Genomic DNA, 14544 nt, shown 5'->3' with positions numbered 1-14544 from the left:
CAGTGGACAAAATAAATAGATCAGTCAGGGTTGGTTTTAACAGCAAAACATATCAAAATCTGAGTTATTCTTCATCCAAACTAAACACTAAGTTGTGATGATTTTTTTTTAAATTATTACCATTAGGTTTTAGCGTTATCACTCAAATAGAGCCATGAAGGTAAGGCCTGGCTTTCCTTGTTTATTAGACCACACACTTATATTTTGCTGGATAATCAGACACCAAATTGACTGCACTTGCTTGCGGTTCACACTTTAAATTAACTAAGACAACCACTACATGATCAATGACTACAAGCAATCGAAACCCACTTGACCACTTTTTATGCAAATAACAACCCAAACATCATGATCATGGCTCGCAGGCTTACCCTGCTTTATTTATGACCTCGCTGGTTACTTGTTGTCTTATATTGATTTGCAATCTAATCAGAAGCTCACAAGATTTATTTACTTAATAGTATTTCATTATTACCTTTAGATGAATGTTTATGAAAAAATCAGGGAGAAAAGCTGTCAAAAAGAAACCAGCAGCCAAAGGTAATTCCACCATTAGGCAAAGGTAGGCAGCTACCTGGTGCCTCAGGTTCTGAAGGATCTCAAGTTATATTCATTTAAGGTGTAAACTTGTATACTAAATGCAAATAAGATACCAAAAGTGAATACATAGCATCCCTTATTACCCAAGAAGTCTGTATTATGCCTGGTCTAAACAGCATGGTCCAAGCCTCTTAAAAAGACCTCCAAATATTCCCTATATCAAGAAAAATATTTGCCTTTATTTAGATAGAATAGCTGAAGAGAGACATGAAATATTGGGAAAGAGGACAAGGAAGTTCAGTCTTAATTGTTCTGTTGAAATTTGTCTGGCAGAAAAACTAGACTGTGTCTAGTGTTTTTTTTTTCTCTATATCAGCACTGTGCAGGTTGTTAACAACAGAAGAAAACTATCCTATTTTATGTCCTACAGCTATTTTTAAAATTTTCAGAATGATCAAAAGAAGTATTCTTTATCATTTTTACTTTTGTACTTTAGTACATTTCAGAGCCTGTATTTTTGTATTTTTACTTGAGTTAGAGTCGAACCAGTACTTCTACTTTTACCAGAATTTTTACAAACAAATATCTGTAATTCTACTTAAGTACAGATGTGAGTACTTTTTACAGCTCTGATTAAGGATTACCGCTTGGTATCCAAATACCCAGCATGGATATTAATATGCATTTTAATGCATGTTTCTGGCTTTCTTTCAATCCCTTCTTTTCCTTCCTCTTGACATGATCCATTCTTAAACCCTAACCATCTTTAATCTTGCAAAGCAGATGGATCCGCTCGTTTCCGTGTTTTTCACTGGCGAATCCATCTTGCAAAGCTCCCGTCTGAACTGTTTGGACCTGGTTAGAAAGTGACAGGACTAATCAGTAACAAGGGGCAGTACTTTCGGTGAAGTCGTGATATAAGTGAGTAGCAACAAGGAGCCGGTGCAGTTATGGCCAAAGAGATTAGCGTGGATGCTGCTAAAGTGCCAGTTTTATCAGAACTTGACAACATTTTTCGTTAAAGGAGAACAAAGAACAGCACTGAGTTGTTTTCTATTCAGAAATGACAAAAGTCATGTACTGACATGTCTACAGTCGCCATGGTTCGCGTTATGCTGTTCTATATGGAGTTTATCCCTCGGTAGCCACATGCACACCTCGGTAGCAGCTACAACGTCAGTGTTTTGTTGCTCTGATTGGCCCGTAAAGGTGTGACAGGACGTTCATCCAATCACCATCCGAGTTTTTTTTTTCAAAGGCTCTGCCTTTTCCCAAACGCTGTCTATCAGAGGTTTTCCAGATGGATGTGTGAAACAAATTACAGCTAGTTGGGTTAAATAGTCCATTTAAGTGTTAAAAATCCTTACATCTGATTAAAAAAACAACACCAAAACTGTAAAAGTTTCACCTGTAACCCACTGCACAACACTCCTGAGCAAAATGTCACTTTCACACACAACCCATGCACGGCTAGCTGGCTCTTCAGTCATAAATCTGTGCTTTCTTCTGGTATAACATTACCTTTAAGAAACACTGCTTTCTGTTACACTGTGTAATCTGGAGTGGAATCCACAGCAATGCACCGTGGTGCAAGATTGTTCCATGAAACATATCACACAAGATATAAATGCATTTTATCTCATACCTTAAATATGGAGATGATGCGATTTTCCTATCTTAAATGGACTTATGGTAAAGTGCCTTTACTATACTAGTGTTCAAACTATTCACTCTGTTGTTAGAGGAATACTTTGAACAGCATCTTGTCATTTCCAGCATGAAATCAGCCTGCAAGCAGCCCAGCAGCAGTGTACATTTCCACCTTTAATAGTTAACAATTATTTTTATTAGCAGTCAGCTAAATGGATTGCACTGATCAGGAAATCAAATTAAATTTACAGGAAAGGTGGAATACAGTGTAAGAAGTGGTTCATATATAAAAGTGCTTGCTTTGCTCTGCTACATGTGCTGCAGACAGTCCTGAGAGTATTATGAAGTACTAAGATGTAGCGCACTCTGCTGGACAATCTAAAAAATAAATCTTTTTCAAAATTCCCTAAAGCATTTTTTCTGCATCAGAAATTCTGTTACAACGTTTCCATGTTGGCACGTGTTGGATGTATCCCTTTGTTAAGTCAATTTTGGCCTCGTGAAGGCCAACAGATATATTGATTGAGCTGTAATACATGTAGCAACTTGAACAAAAACAATTAAATTAAAAGAATCTTTTTCTGCTTAAACAAAAAAAAAGCAATAAGTAATATTAAGCACCTACGTGCTACTGATCACAGAGCTCTGCCACGGCACCAAAGAGCAAATAGGTTAATTTTGGAAAGCATTAAGCATGCAGTGAAACAAAAAAAGCAGAGGACAAGTCAGAAAAAAACACAACAGGAAAGGACACAACTCTTCCATGCTGTGTAACTACCTCTCCACGGTACAAGTGGGTCAAAAGATAAAGGGAGAGAGGGAGTTGTAGGGATGAGAGAGCTGCAGCGAAGAGAGAGAGAGGGAGAAAAGATGAAGGCTGGTGTCTGTATCCTGCTTCATAAAATGTTTCAGCAAAATCAAACTGAGCAGAGACAAACAGCGACATCACTGTCTCTACGGTTATCCAGCTTACACCTACATTGTCTGTGATCTGTGAAAACATAATGGATTTACCTAAAATCCATTTATCTGTTACAGGAAAAACATTTTCACTTCACTGTTCAGACTGTGTGTTACCTCTTTCTTATATCGAAGTTGGTTGTATATTGGAGGCTTCTGCGACGCCTCGATCTTGACCTCTTGTGTGGACGTCCGATACGAGGGGTTACTGTATGTTAGGTTACTCACTCCAGGATCAGCAAACTTTGACTTTTTATGTCTGTTGATCAAAAACAGGAGGGAAACAGCACATGGTTAACACATCGAACAATCTAAAACATTTACATGTAATAATAATAATAATAATAATAATAATATCTTGAATTTATATAGCGCCTTTCAAGAAACCCAAGGATGCTTTACAGAAACACACAGACATGGACAAACTATGTGAGGGGTAGGATGAGTGTAAGTAAATTACACTAAAACTAAAAAGAATGAACTGAACTGACCTATAAATGATCAAAGCAGCAATGAGGATCAGGATCGCCAGGATGGTCAGAACTCCACCAATCACATAGCTGATATGAAGTCCCTCTCCTTTAAAAGATGACACAGATGTTAGAAGCTTATAAATGTATTCCAGTGGCTTTAGTTAGAGTATCTAAACCCCAGACCAATTTTTTCAGTTAAAAACCTCTATACATGGGTACTTAGAAGTGTTGTTGATCCAAATCTTGACATTTGAGTCCAAAGCTTTTCAGTTATGCCAAGTTAACTCCACAATGTAATCAAGAGAGCTCCACGTTAACAAAACAGCCAAAACCAAAAGGGCAAAAAAAAAAAAGTGTCTGTTTTCTTTGATTTTAAGTCAGAAACATGATGCAGGGCATCAAAAACCTTCTGATGAAAGTACTGCTGACAAGAATCAACATAAACAGCATCAGGAATCAACATAAACAGCATCAGTTTTGTTTAGAGTCTATATTAGACATGTAGCTGATCAAGCCAGATATTGTTGAGTGAGGAAACATGAATCAACCTATAATTGAACAATTCAGTTAAGTATGCTTTCATTAAAACAGGCAGATCAATTTTTGACAAACTCAAAGTGGGCAAAGTCCAATCCTCCTTTGAAACTCCACCATAAAGGACTCACAACCCCAGGTTTGGGAACCATTTCTTTAAACCTTTGGAGTTAAGCAAAGCTCCACCTAAATGTCAGACTGCTCCTTTAAACTATACTGAATATGCTTACTGCTGAATCAAGAACCTTTTAATATACTTACCATGAGGAGCTGTCACCACGTCGTTTATACAGCCTCCGTCATTCAGGTTTTTATCAGTGCAACTGTGAAAAATCACAGAAAATGAGCTTGAGCAGTTTATTTTACTTTTCATAATTGGAATATCACTTAATATGATCTCAGGAGGACCTTTAAGAGGAGTTTAATATTTTCTTTTGTTTTCTGTTAAGAACAACATTTACGTAACTCTCCTCTATGGGATGAGAAAATTCTCCTCCTGAGAACACACGGAATATTTTTAAGACAGAAAAAGCACCCTCAAATTCATATTTGTGACAAAGTCTTTTAAAGTAGTTTACAACAGCATATTAGAGCCACTCTAAAAAATAATATTAGTAACAGAGGGCTGGTTGATAGTTGAGAAAAAATAGTTGTAAATTTACAAGACTATAAGGTTGAATATTGCCTATTGCATGGATGACAATTATACCAATAATGCTGCTTTCAATGCACAACCTGCAGTTGAGAGCCCAATCAAGCAAAAAAAAAAAAAAGGAATATTGTGAAAAAGTTAATTTTTTACCTGCAATTTATTTTAAAAAATGAAACTTTCATATATTCTAGATTCATCATTACAAACTAAAATAATTCGAGACTTTTTGTTTTAATCTGGATGATAATGGTTTACAGCACACAAAAAACACTACCTCATTTGATTTGGATATCACAAGACACCAGCTTTAAAAATCATTCATAATACAGAAATGTTGGAGAATTGTGCTCATGTATGTACTCTGTAATGGGTGGAGCACCTTTTGCACAGCTTTCTGCATCTATGCAACATGACATGGAGCCAATCAGTCTGTGGTACTGCTGAGCCTTCAGCTTGTCTGGATTGTTGTCTGGTGGCTCTCATCTTCCTCTTAACATTTCCCCAGAGATTCTCTACAGCGTTCAGGTCAGACCAGTTGGCTAGCCAATCAAGCACAGTAACACCATGTTTCTGGTTTAGCTGACTATGTCTTTCTTACCACACTTTTCCCCGCCAGTCAACTTTCCATAAATAAGCTTTAATACAGCCTCTGAGAACAATCTGCCCTTTCAGCAAAGACCTTCTGTTCTCACCCTCCTTGTGGAGGGTGTCAATGATTGTCCTCTGGACATTTATCAAGTCAGCAGTCTTCCCCATGATTGTGGTTGAGTGTACTGAACCAAAGTGAGAGAATAAAGACTCAGGAAATATTTGCAAATTGGACTTGTACACAGCATTCTAATATTTTGAGACAGTGGATTTTAGATTTTTGTGTGCTGTGAGCCGTAACCATCAAGATTAAAAAAAGGCTTGAAATGTTTCATTTTGTATGAGATAAATCCAAAATATGGAGTATGGAGCAACTAGACCTAGTGTGAGTGTGCTCTTAGTGTGATGACAACAATAAACATTTGAATTTAAAATGAATCAAATACAAAAAGAGTCATACTTGACGAGTATGGGTCCTCTGTGTGGAGTCTCTGTCGGACCTCTGGGGATCTTATTGGGAACCGGAGTGCTGCTGGTCCCTTTGGCAGGTGATGTAGGGACATAACCTGAAACTGATGAAACAAGTGCTGATTAGAGGCAGAAGTAGCAGAAACTACTAGTGTTTTTTTTTAGTTAATTTAGATATTTTCTCATATCATGGTATGATTTACCATCATAACTTTGTAAATTTAAATTATTTTCTACTTGGGATAATGGTGGAAGTGATAATTCTTCCACATACACTACATTAAGGCAGCCTAAAGGGAAGCATCAAAACTGAGCCGATACTTCAACAGGCCCAAACTGCACAATCACAGAGTTTACTTACTGGTGGAGCAGGGTCGTCCATCTGGTTCATCAGGACAGGCGCATACAAAACTGTTGGTCTTGGCGAAGCAAAGGTGAGTACAGCCACCATTATTTATTCCACAAAGGTTAGTACCTACATGAGAGAAGAGGGAACATTCATGACCAAACAGTCAGAGACTTGTAGCTGAAGACAAACAACATTTAAAGGTTTTACATCAGTGATGAGTAAGAGCACGATGAAACAGAAAAAAACGGCCCCAGCTCTGTTAAACAGTACTGCAGGGATGTTTGTTAAAAGCTTAGATGAAAAAGAAACTAATTTACAAGGAAAGACGAGCTGAAATACTTTTGATTTACATAAATAAGCTCAAACAAATCCATCATGTTAAGCAGATTAATATTAGAACCACTTAGATCAGATTTTATTTGTCTGTCCCAGCAGCAAAGTGTCAGATTAAAGCTTTTAAAACCAGCTTTATTTTAACAATCTTATAAATCCATCTGGCTGCTTATTTTAGTGTTTCATTTAAATGGAGTCCCGTAGTGAGACAAAGAAACTGAAGTGATTAAGGTGGTTTTGATTTTGTTGAGAATATAAAACAAACAGATTAAATATAATTTAATTTTGAAGGCTGCTGCTGCTTAGTAATTATAAGAATCACAAAACTTCTTTTAGTGTGTGGTCACAGTGTTATCAGGAAAAGCTTAAAAGTTTCAAATTCAAAATGGCAAACAATGGGTTAGGGTTAGGGTTAGGGGTTCAATTTGTGTGTTTCGTTTGTCAGTTTGTTGCTTATTTCTTCAAAAACTGTGGTTTTAGCCCGTGAAGATTGGAAGTAGGAGATGCCAGGTTAGCTTAACTGGTAGAGCAGGCACCAGTGGTCTGACACAGTGAATCCTGAACAGACTTATGTTTCCATAGCTGACCATACCCTTACTTTTTACTCGCTGGGCGAGGATGTAATGTCTGTTTGATACTGGGTGCATATCAGATCTGCTTTGCACGATCACAACGTTCATATCAGGTGCATGAGTGCTATGTGTTGGTCAAACCTCCTTTCTTTTACAGGTCTGTCTATCTTCATAAGTTTATCCTGATAAATCTTCCTATAAGTGGGGTGCAGATTGCTTACAGTTATGTTGTACCCCCTACGTAGATTGCCCCAGGCACAAACCAGTCCATGGCTTCTCCTCCACTAGGGGTTTGCACTGACGCCACTTTCAGTGCCACATGACTGCTAATTAGGAATATGCGGACTTGACAGAGATCGATACGGTTTCCTTGATGGTCAACATCAATATGTCGCCAAAAAAATCAGGTTTCCTGATGTTTATGTGCATGTTTTTCATGGGTGAGTCAAGTGCAAGGTGACCCAGAGAGTTCTTTGTAAAGTTTGTCTGAGTAATTTTTCCGTTTCACACGGAGGTGGATACTTCTTCAAACGACACAGAAAATGTGAGACCGACAAAACACATGAAGCCCAAAAGGAGGCTTCCAAGTCTGTAGATACATTCCTGCTAAATCCCAAACAAGATTCAAACACAGATAAGGTAAGAGCAGCCTAACCCTAATGACTAGTGTTTACCACACAATGCAAAACTCCCATTCATACAGGTCAGAACCAAAATGAACTCAACCAAACCGCTCATGAAAACATATCTAGCAGTGATTGCAGGTTCACTTCCTGATCTTGACCTTATATTGGTAAAAAATAAATAAATAAATAAATAAATAAATAAAGCAATTAAAAGGCCAAAAATTAAATTCATAAAAAAGGAGTGGATTTAGCCATTATGATGCCAGTCATGGGTAAATAAACTCCTGTTCTAAAGCCTTAAGTTTGGGATTTTGGAAAGCACCGTCTCAAAGAAAGTGACCTTTTACATATGATGGATACATACTGCTTGGTCTTAAGTCGACTAAATTAACACAACACTGTATTTCAAGAAGTCTCTGATCTAGCAACCATGCTCATGATCACCCATTAGAAAAATGTTTCAATCAAGTAAGATATACAGGGATCATTCTTCCATTTGGCTCAGAGCAGATTCTCCCTAATAGAAGAAAGAATGTAGTTTAAGACAATTTTACATTGGCTTTGCCATTGAAACAGAGAAGCTACATCCATCTGCTTATATACAAGCCATGGTACCACCCTCATCAGTGTCCTTTAAGACATGTTAACAAACAGAGCCGGGCTTTCAGCCTATCCCATGCCACCTGAAGGCATTAGAAGAGTCTCCTACCTGTCTGTCTGTGAGGTGACACCACTATGATGTCCATGAGGCCCTCCACGTTGGCCAGCACGGTTTCCTTATTACGTCCAGTATGTTTGTCCACCCGCTGGATGGACTTAGTCTGCCAGTCCGTCCAGTAGATCCAGCGGTCTTGCTGCGAGAGTCGGGAGAAAGGAGTTAGAGGGGAGGACACCGGCTTCAACTGGGGAAACGAGGGAGAAGAAGAGAGGAGAGGAAAACACAGACAAGGAGAAGGGGTATGGGAGGAAGAAAGGGGAGGGAGAGAGGAGGAAGAAAAATGAGGGTCAGAGTGGAAGGGAAGTAAAGAAATGGTTAAGTCGAATGAGTTCAGTATGAGTTGGAGGACGAAGAGACGACCACTGAGAGTCACACGGTGAGCCAATGAGTGAAAGAGAGCAGGTGAGTGGAGGAGGCAGCCAGGAGGAAGGGTCAGCCCAGTGATTGACAGCTGAAGACGAGGAGGGGCGGGGGGTTACCTGAGTTAGAGCGAACGGGTGGGACACTGGACTGACGAGGATCTGACGCAGTTTCCCGTTCAGGTCAGAGCTCTCGATCCTGTCCAGGTGGGCATCCACCCAGAAAATCCTGCAAAGAGAAATCATCAGTTTGAATCAATTAAATTTCAAGATCCAGTATTTTCTTTTCTATAAGAACTGAGGACAATTTAGCTTGTATATCCTGGCTCTCACCCAATCACAGCTGGAATAGGCTCAATTAAATTGACTAATGTATATAAAGACACTGCTTTTATCTGGTATGTTTTCATTTTCGATACAATATATCTGCAATACATATCACAAAAATAAAACTATAATAATGTCAGTTTTTCCAGTATTGTTAAGCCCTAATATAACTGTATAACAAATCATCAGATGTACCATCTTAAGGATTCTCCTTGTCTTGCAGATATACCTGATAATATCATGGTAATCTGATTTCATCCCAGAGATCATCAGATCATAAAATGCTCATCATATCTTATTTTGTCTTTATTGCAAGACTTCTGTTTGGAACAAAAAATAACTCATACAACTCCTTCCACACACAAGTCTCTCTCTCTGACCTTCTGGTGTCGTAGTCCAGCGTGAGACCATTTGGCCAGCCCAGGTCAGTGTTGATCAGAACTTTTCTGTCTGAGCCGTCCAGGTGAGACCGCTCAATCTTTGCGATGTGGCCCCAGTCAGTCCAGAAGAGAAACCTGCAGAGAGGAGCAGAACAGGTGAGAAGGCCTCCTATTGCCCAAACTAACTGGTGTTTTTTACTGATCACAGAAAAAGTTCATTAACTACCATTAAAGCACCTTTACACAGTTTGAAAAAGTTCATTACCCTTAAGGAACATCTGGATGATATTTAGGATTCAAACCCTGAATCAGATTTTAAAGTGAAGCCTAGTTCCTGTCTCTCTCTCACCCTTTGCTTGGAAACACTGCAATTGCCCTCGGTTCATCCAAACTGTTATTGACCAGGACTTTGCGGCTCGTTCCATCCAGGCGGGCAACCTCGATGGTGTTCCTGCCTGTGTCAGTCCAGTACATGTTCCTTGCTACCCAGTCCACAGCCAGCCCATCTGTGGTCTTCAGACCCTGGCTAATCACCGTCTCCATGCCAGTACCATCCAGATTTGCACGCCTAAAACACATTAACATCTACATTAGAAGATGGGCCAGCTTGCGTACAAATCAAATAATCATAATAAGACGTAGATACGGTGCTTGATGTTTGCATGCTGACGTGGTTGAAGTTTTCACCTTATGACATCCAGCGTGACGTCAGTGTAGTAAAGTTTTCCGTCCACGCTGTCGTAGTCCAGTGAGATGACGTTGTGCAGCTCAGGCACTGGTACGTGCACGTCTGTGTGGTCGTTGGTGTCCAGGGAGATTCTGCGCACGCTGACACGGTTGGAGAAGAGTAAATACGTCTCTGGTGAGTCGTCACAGGACCTGCCGTCTCCTTTTAACAGGATGCCAGTGGGACAGGCACATGAGGTACCGTTAGGACGAGGCAGACAGAGATGAGTACAGCCGCCATTCCTCTTCCCACATTTGTTAAAACCTGGAGAAGCCAGAGAACAAAGGATTGAGAAACAGAGATAAGAAAAAAAACAGTTGCTGTTATCTGTTAAGATATAGCCTTATCATTCATTGTAGAGTTGCCCTGAATGATTGGAACCAATCATTATTACTCCTTTTTTCCAAATATGTGATTGGAAGATCAGCTGGAAAACAGAGCCTCTAGCCTAGAAAGCACATCAGGACTTACCAAATGTAGCACCGTCTTTGGACTAAAATCCTTAGGCTGATTCTGTCTTTATATGGCTGTTAAATCTTAGGATTACACTGAGGTCCAGTTGGTAAAATGACCATAACACATCATTTGGATGTTCAAATACAACTACGGAAAAGGCAATTTATGTTTAGGCGACAAACTTCAATAAAATAATGATAAAGTTGTTTGGCGATGAAATATGCTTGTTTATTAGCAATTTACAATAATTGCATCAATTGTTTTGTATGTTTAGTCTACTGAATAGGCTTGAAAAATTCAAATGAATAAACACATTAAATGAATGAATCATCACAATGAGTAATTCAGCAATCCTTACTAGTGCAGAGCGGTTTCCAAAAAAATAAAGTGAAAAACGTGATTATTTTGAGTCATATTGCAAATGTGATATGAACTGCTGTATTGAAGGGAATGGCCATTTTTTTTAATCTCATTTTGATTGGGACAAATATAAACAAAAATAAGGAAAGTAGGATTTTATGCAATCTATTCTAAAGAATTTGACACTTGGCAGATTCCCTAATGTGTAAACATAACATTTCAGGTAAAATAAATATTGTTCAGCCTTAGTCCTTACTGTAGGATACTTGTTGCATTGTTTCTAGGGAGGTTTCTGTTCAGCTCTGTTGAACAAAGGAAGTAAAAGCATGTTGCAGAATGAAAAAGGATGACTTTTGTGCAGGTAATGCTGCCACCTGTAGGAAGTCAGAGACCACTACAAAGCTAAGTAAACAGACAACCTACTAAACAAGCTACTGATAATAAATATGATTGGTATCACTCCATCTTACTTGTAGATTATCTCATCAATATCAACAGCAAAAAAGACATGATCAGGGCAACCCTAATTCATTCATACATGTTTGCATTCAACCACCCATTTCCTGTATGTTTTGGATTTCTGTGAAATGTGTTCTACTGCATGTTATATGTTGCCTTGCAGTGGAACAAACCAAAATCTGAATTTGTGAGAATGATAATTTCATATAGGATAGGAAATCTATCTTTTTTATTTTTTCACATAACTCTGACACAACATCAGGTAACTGCCCGAATCAGTGTGAAAATACAGCAGATTTCTGTCTACACTCAGATGCCTAACTTTTTTCAGGCAACATATAATCACTCACCGATCCCCTGAAAAGCTCAACAATATACCTTTAAAGAAACACTATAATCAGGTAAACAGAAGAACCAGCCAATTGGACAAAGAGTGGTGATTATGGTATGATTTATGATTTATATGAGTTGCAGATAAAATGCTGGCTAGAGCTGAACAACCCTAGCCAGTACAAAAAGAGCTGTTAAATAAAGCAGTAGTGTGTAGATATCCTAACTGCAAACCACTTTCTGGCATCAAACTCCAAAAACACTGGATCCTTCACATCCCATAATGAACAAAATAAACGCTGATATCCTTTAAAAACCACACTGTGCAGTTTAAGTTTTGTATCATAGACTTTCCTCTGAAAATATTTCACCCAAAGCCCAACATAAGGGACTATTTTCTTCAAACGCCACTTAAGATATAATGCAACTGCCTCACAGACACCTACAATAAGAGGTTAGATGATTTTGACAGATATTTGTTTAGAGTTCTCCAGAATTAGGGCCCAAATTAGGGGTATAAATGTTGACAAACTCACCAAGTGGTCTCTCCCTGTCCACAGCCTGGATGTCCATCAAGCCTGGCAGGTTGGCTCTCACAGTGATGATGTTGGTCCCTGTGTTCTTATCAGCTCGCTGGATGCTGCGGCTCTGCCAGTCGGTCCAGTAGATGTGGGACCCCAGCAGGGTTAACCCATACGGATGTTGGACTGGAGTGACCAGGGTGCGGCGATTCTGCCCGTTTAGGTCAGATGACTCAATACGCTGGAGAGGGTCAGAGAGATGAGAGGGACCGGACTTAGTTTACTTCCTTTTGTATGCTAAAAGGATTTTACTGTTTTTCAATCTGAAGATCTGCATAGTTTCACAGCAACAGTAATATACAGATAAAGATGATTATTATCATTAAGGATTGTCTCTATGATCCAGTGACCTTAAATGAATGCAAATAACAGCCAATACAAGTCCTTAAAGTCTTTGTAAAATAATCAAATTAATTGAGCTTCACACAATTATGAAAACAAGATCATCATCAAAATCAACTGTTTACTGTGCCACATGCCGTGTTACTCTTGTTTTGTCCATAGGTTATTTCATCTGTGGTAAAAGATGCGTACCCTCTCTCCTTGTGCAGCACAGCACGTGCTCCGCTCCTTGCACCATAACAGCTCTCATTTTAATTTAAGTGAGGAGCAGAGGGAGGTATGGCACATTCGCTGGTTAGATGGAAAAGCATCAGCACTACAGAAGTTCACAGAAAGGCAGCCGTTGGCTAACAAAACGGGTAATACAACCTCCTATAGATTCGCATGTTAAAGACAACACCTTGATTCAGCCACTTCTTCATCTCTCCTTTTCCTTTTTACACTGAAAGTGGTATACGAGCCATTGAGCTTAATAACTGGGATCTCAGTAACAATCAAAATAACTGTGAGAAGGATTTTTGCCAAAATCAAGCAGCCTTAATGTAGTTTGATTATTTGTAAAGCTGTGATGTGTCGCTACTGACCTCTGTGTGGGCATCAGCCCACAGCAACTGTGAGCCGGCCATGTCGATGGCGAGTCCATTTGGCCAGCCAAGGTTGTTACTGATGAGAACCACACGGTCCGATCCATCCATCGCTGAGCGCTCTAGCTTAGCGTGCTCTCCCCAGTCGGTCCAGTATAAATAACTGAAGAGAGGAGAAAGACAGTGAATGATCGAGGTCAGAAGTCAGATATCGAAAAGAAGACTTAAAGTAGGAAATAAATTAAATTATAAGGGCACTGGGAATCAAAACAACCAGCAAATACTTCATCAGTTAATGTGAAATCTGGAGTCCTAAGTAAATAGGTTTTAAAATAGTCATTACAATAGTTTCCATAACAGGTCAAGACCATGAGCTTTCATCTCCTCAAAAGGAAAGCATCAGCTTTGCTAGTTTAATGAGATTTTTTCCCTAAACTCTCCAAAACTTAGACACAAAGCCTCACCCCATTTCATGGTAGAGTGCGATGGCCCGAGGGCTGTCCAGGTTCTGCCAGACGAGAACTTTCCTCATGGAGCCATCCAGGTTAGCTACCTCTATGCGGTTCGTCCCCGTGTCTGTCCAGTAGATCTTCCTGCCAACAGCATCCACTGCCAGGCCATCAGTTGTCATCAATCCTAAAAGAGAGACAGTGAGATGGAGTCATGACACAATGACTAGGTGGAGAATAACTTCAACTCTGTGACCCTCCTTACCTGTAGATATGATGTCTTCCTGGGCTTTTCCATTAATGTTGGCTCTGCTGATTTTCTTCAGTGTGCTGTCAGACCAGTAGACTTTTCCTGCAGGAGGCACCAAATAAATATACTTGATTTACATTAATTTGTTTTAAAAACAGACATTTTAAAACTTTGAGAGGATGTACAAACCCTCTTTGGGGTCGACCCCGATGGCGATAGTGTTTTTCATGGTGCTATTGACAGCCAAAACCACATCAGCGAAGTATGGGATATCCAAAGAAACCATCCTGATGTCTGTCCTCCGTGCAAAGATGAGGAAACTACTCATACCTGCACAAAAAACAAAACATGACATAAAATGACAGTGAAGCAAAGAGGCTGACATGCTTTAGTCTTACTGGTACTAAATGTATTGTTTTTAGCTTTATCCATTTATTGGCAGGTTTGTTTTGCAAGATATGCTGTATCTATGTTAGA

General features: G+C 39.3%; 1 protein-coding gene across 4 annotated transcripts in view; it reads right to left on the bottom strand.

Moving 5' to 3' along the window:
* Positions 1-14544, bottom strand: part of lrp4 (low density lipoprotein receptor-related protein 4) — a 187504-nt gene that overhangs the window by 4137 nt on the left and 168823 nt on the right. The window contains exons 23-39 of one of the 4 annotated variants that reach the window (XM_041785258.1): positions 14257-14397; positions 14083-14169; positions 13833-14004; positions 13369-13531; positions 12398-12623; positions 10217-10520; positions 9879-10097; positions 9530-9664; positions 8943-9051; positions 8455-8647; positions 6227-6340; positions 5858-5969; positions 4419-4480; positions 3642-3729; positions 3268-3409; positions 2969-3030; positions 9-1395 (exon numbers count right to left, since the gene is read on the bottom strand). In XM_041785258.1, the coding sequence (XP_041641192.1) occupies positions 2989-3030; positions 3268-3409; positions 3642-3729; positions 4419-4480; positions 5858-5969; positions 6227-6340; positions 8455-8647; positions 8943-9051; positions 9530-9664; positions 9879-10097; positions 10217-10520; positions 12398-12623; positions 13369-13531; positions 13833-14004; positions 14083-14169; positions 14257-14397 (2309 nt within the window). In that variant the 3' untranslated portion in view covers positions 9-1395; positions 2969-2988. Of the gene's footprint in view, positions 1-8; positions 1396-2968; positions 3031-3267; positions 3410-3641; positions 3730-4418; positions 4481-5857; positions 5970-6226; positions 6341-8454; positions 8648-8942; positions 9052-9529; positions 9665-9878; positions 10098-10216; positions 10521-12397; positions 12624-13368; positions 13532-13832; positions 14005-14082; positions 14170-14256; positions 14398-14544 lie in introns of those variants that run through there. The other 3 variants (XM_041785250.1, XM_041785232.1, XM_041785242.1) reach the window with 3 other exon arrangements.

The sequence above is a fragment of the Cheilinus undulatus genome, linkage group 1, assembly GCF_018320785.1.
Source record: "Cheilinus undulatus linkage group 1, ASM1832078v1, whole genome shotgun sequence".
NCBI lineage: Eukaryota > Metazoa > Chordata > Actinopteri > Labriformes > Labridae > Cheilinus > Cheilinus undulatus.
The sequence above is the reverse complement of the archived record's forward strand: the minus strand, read 5'-3'. Positions and strand labels throughout refer to the sequence as shown.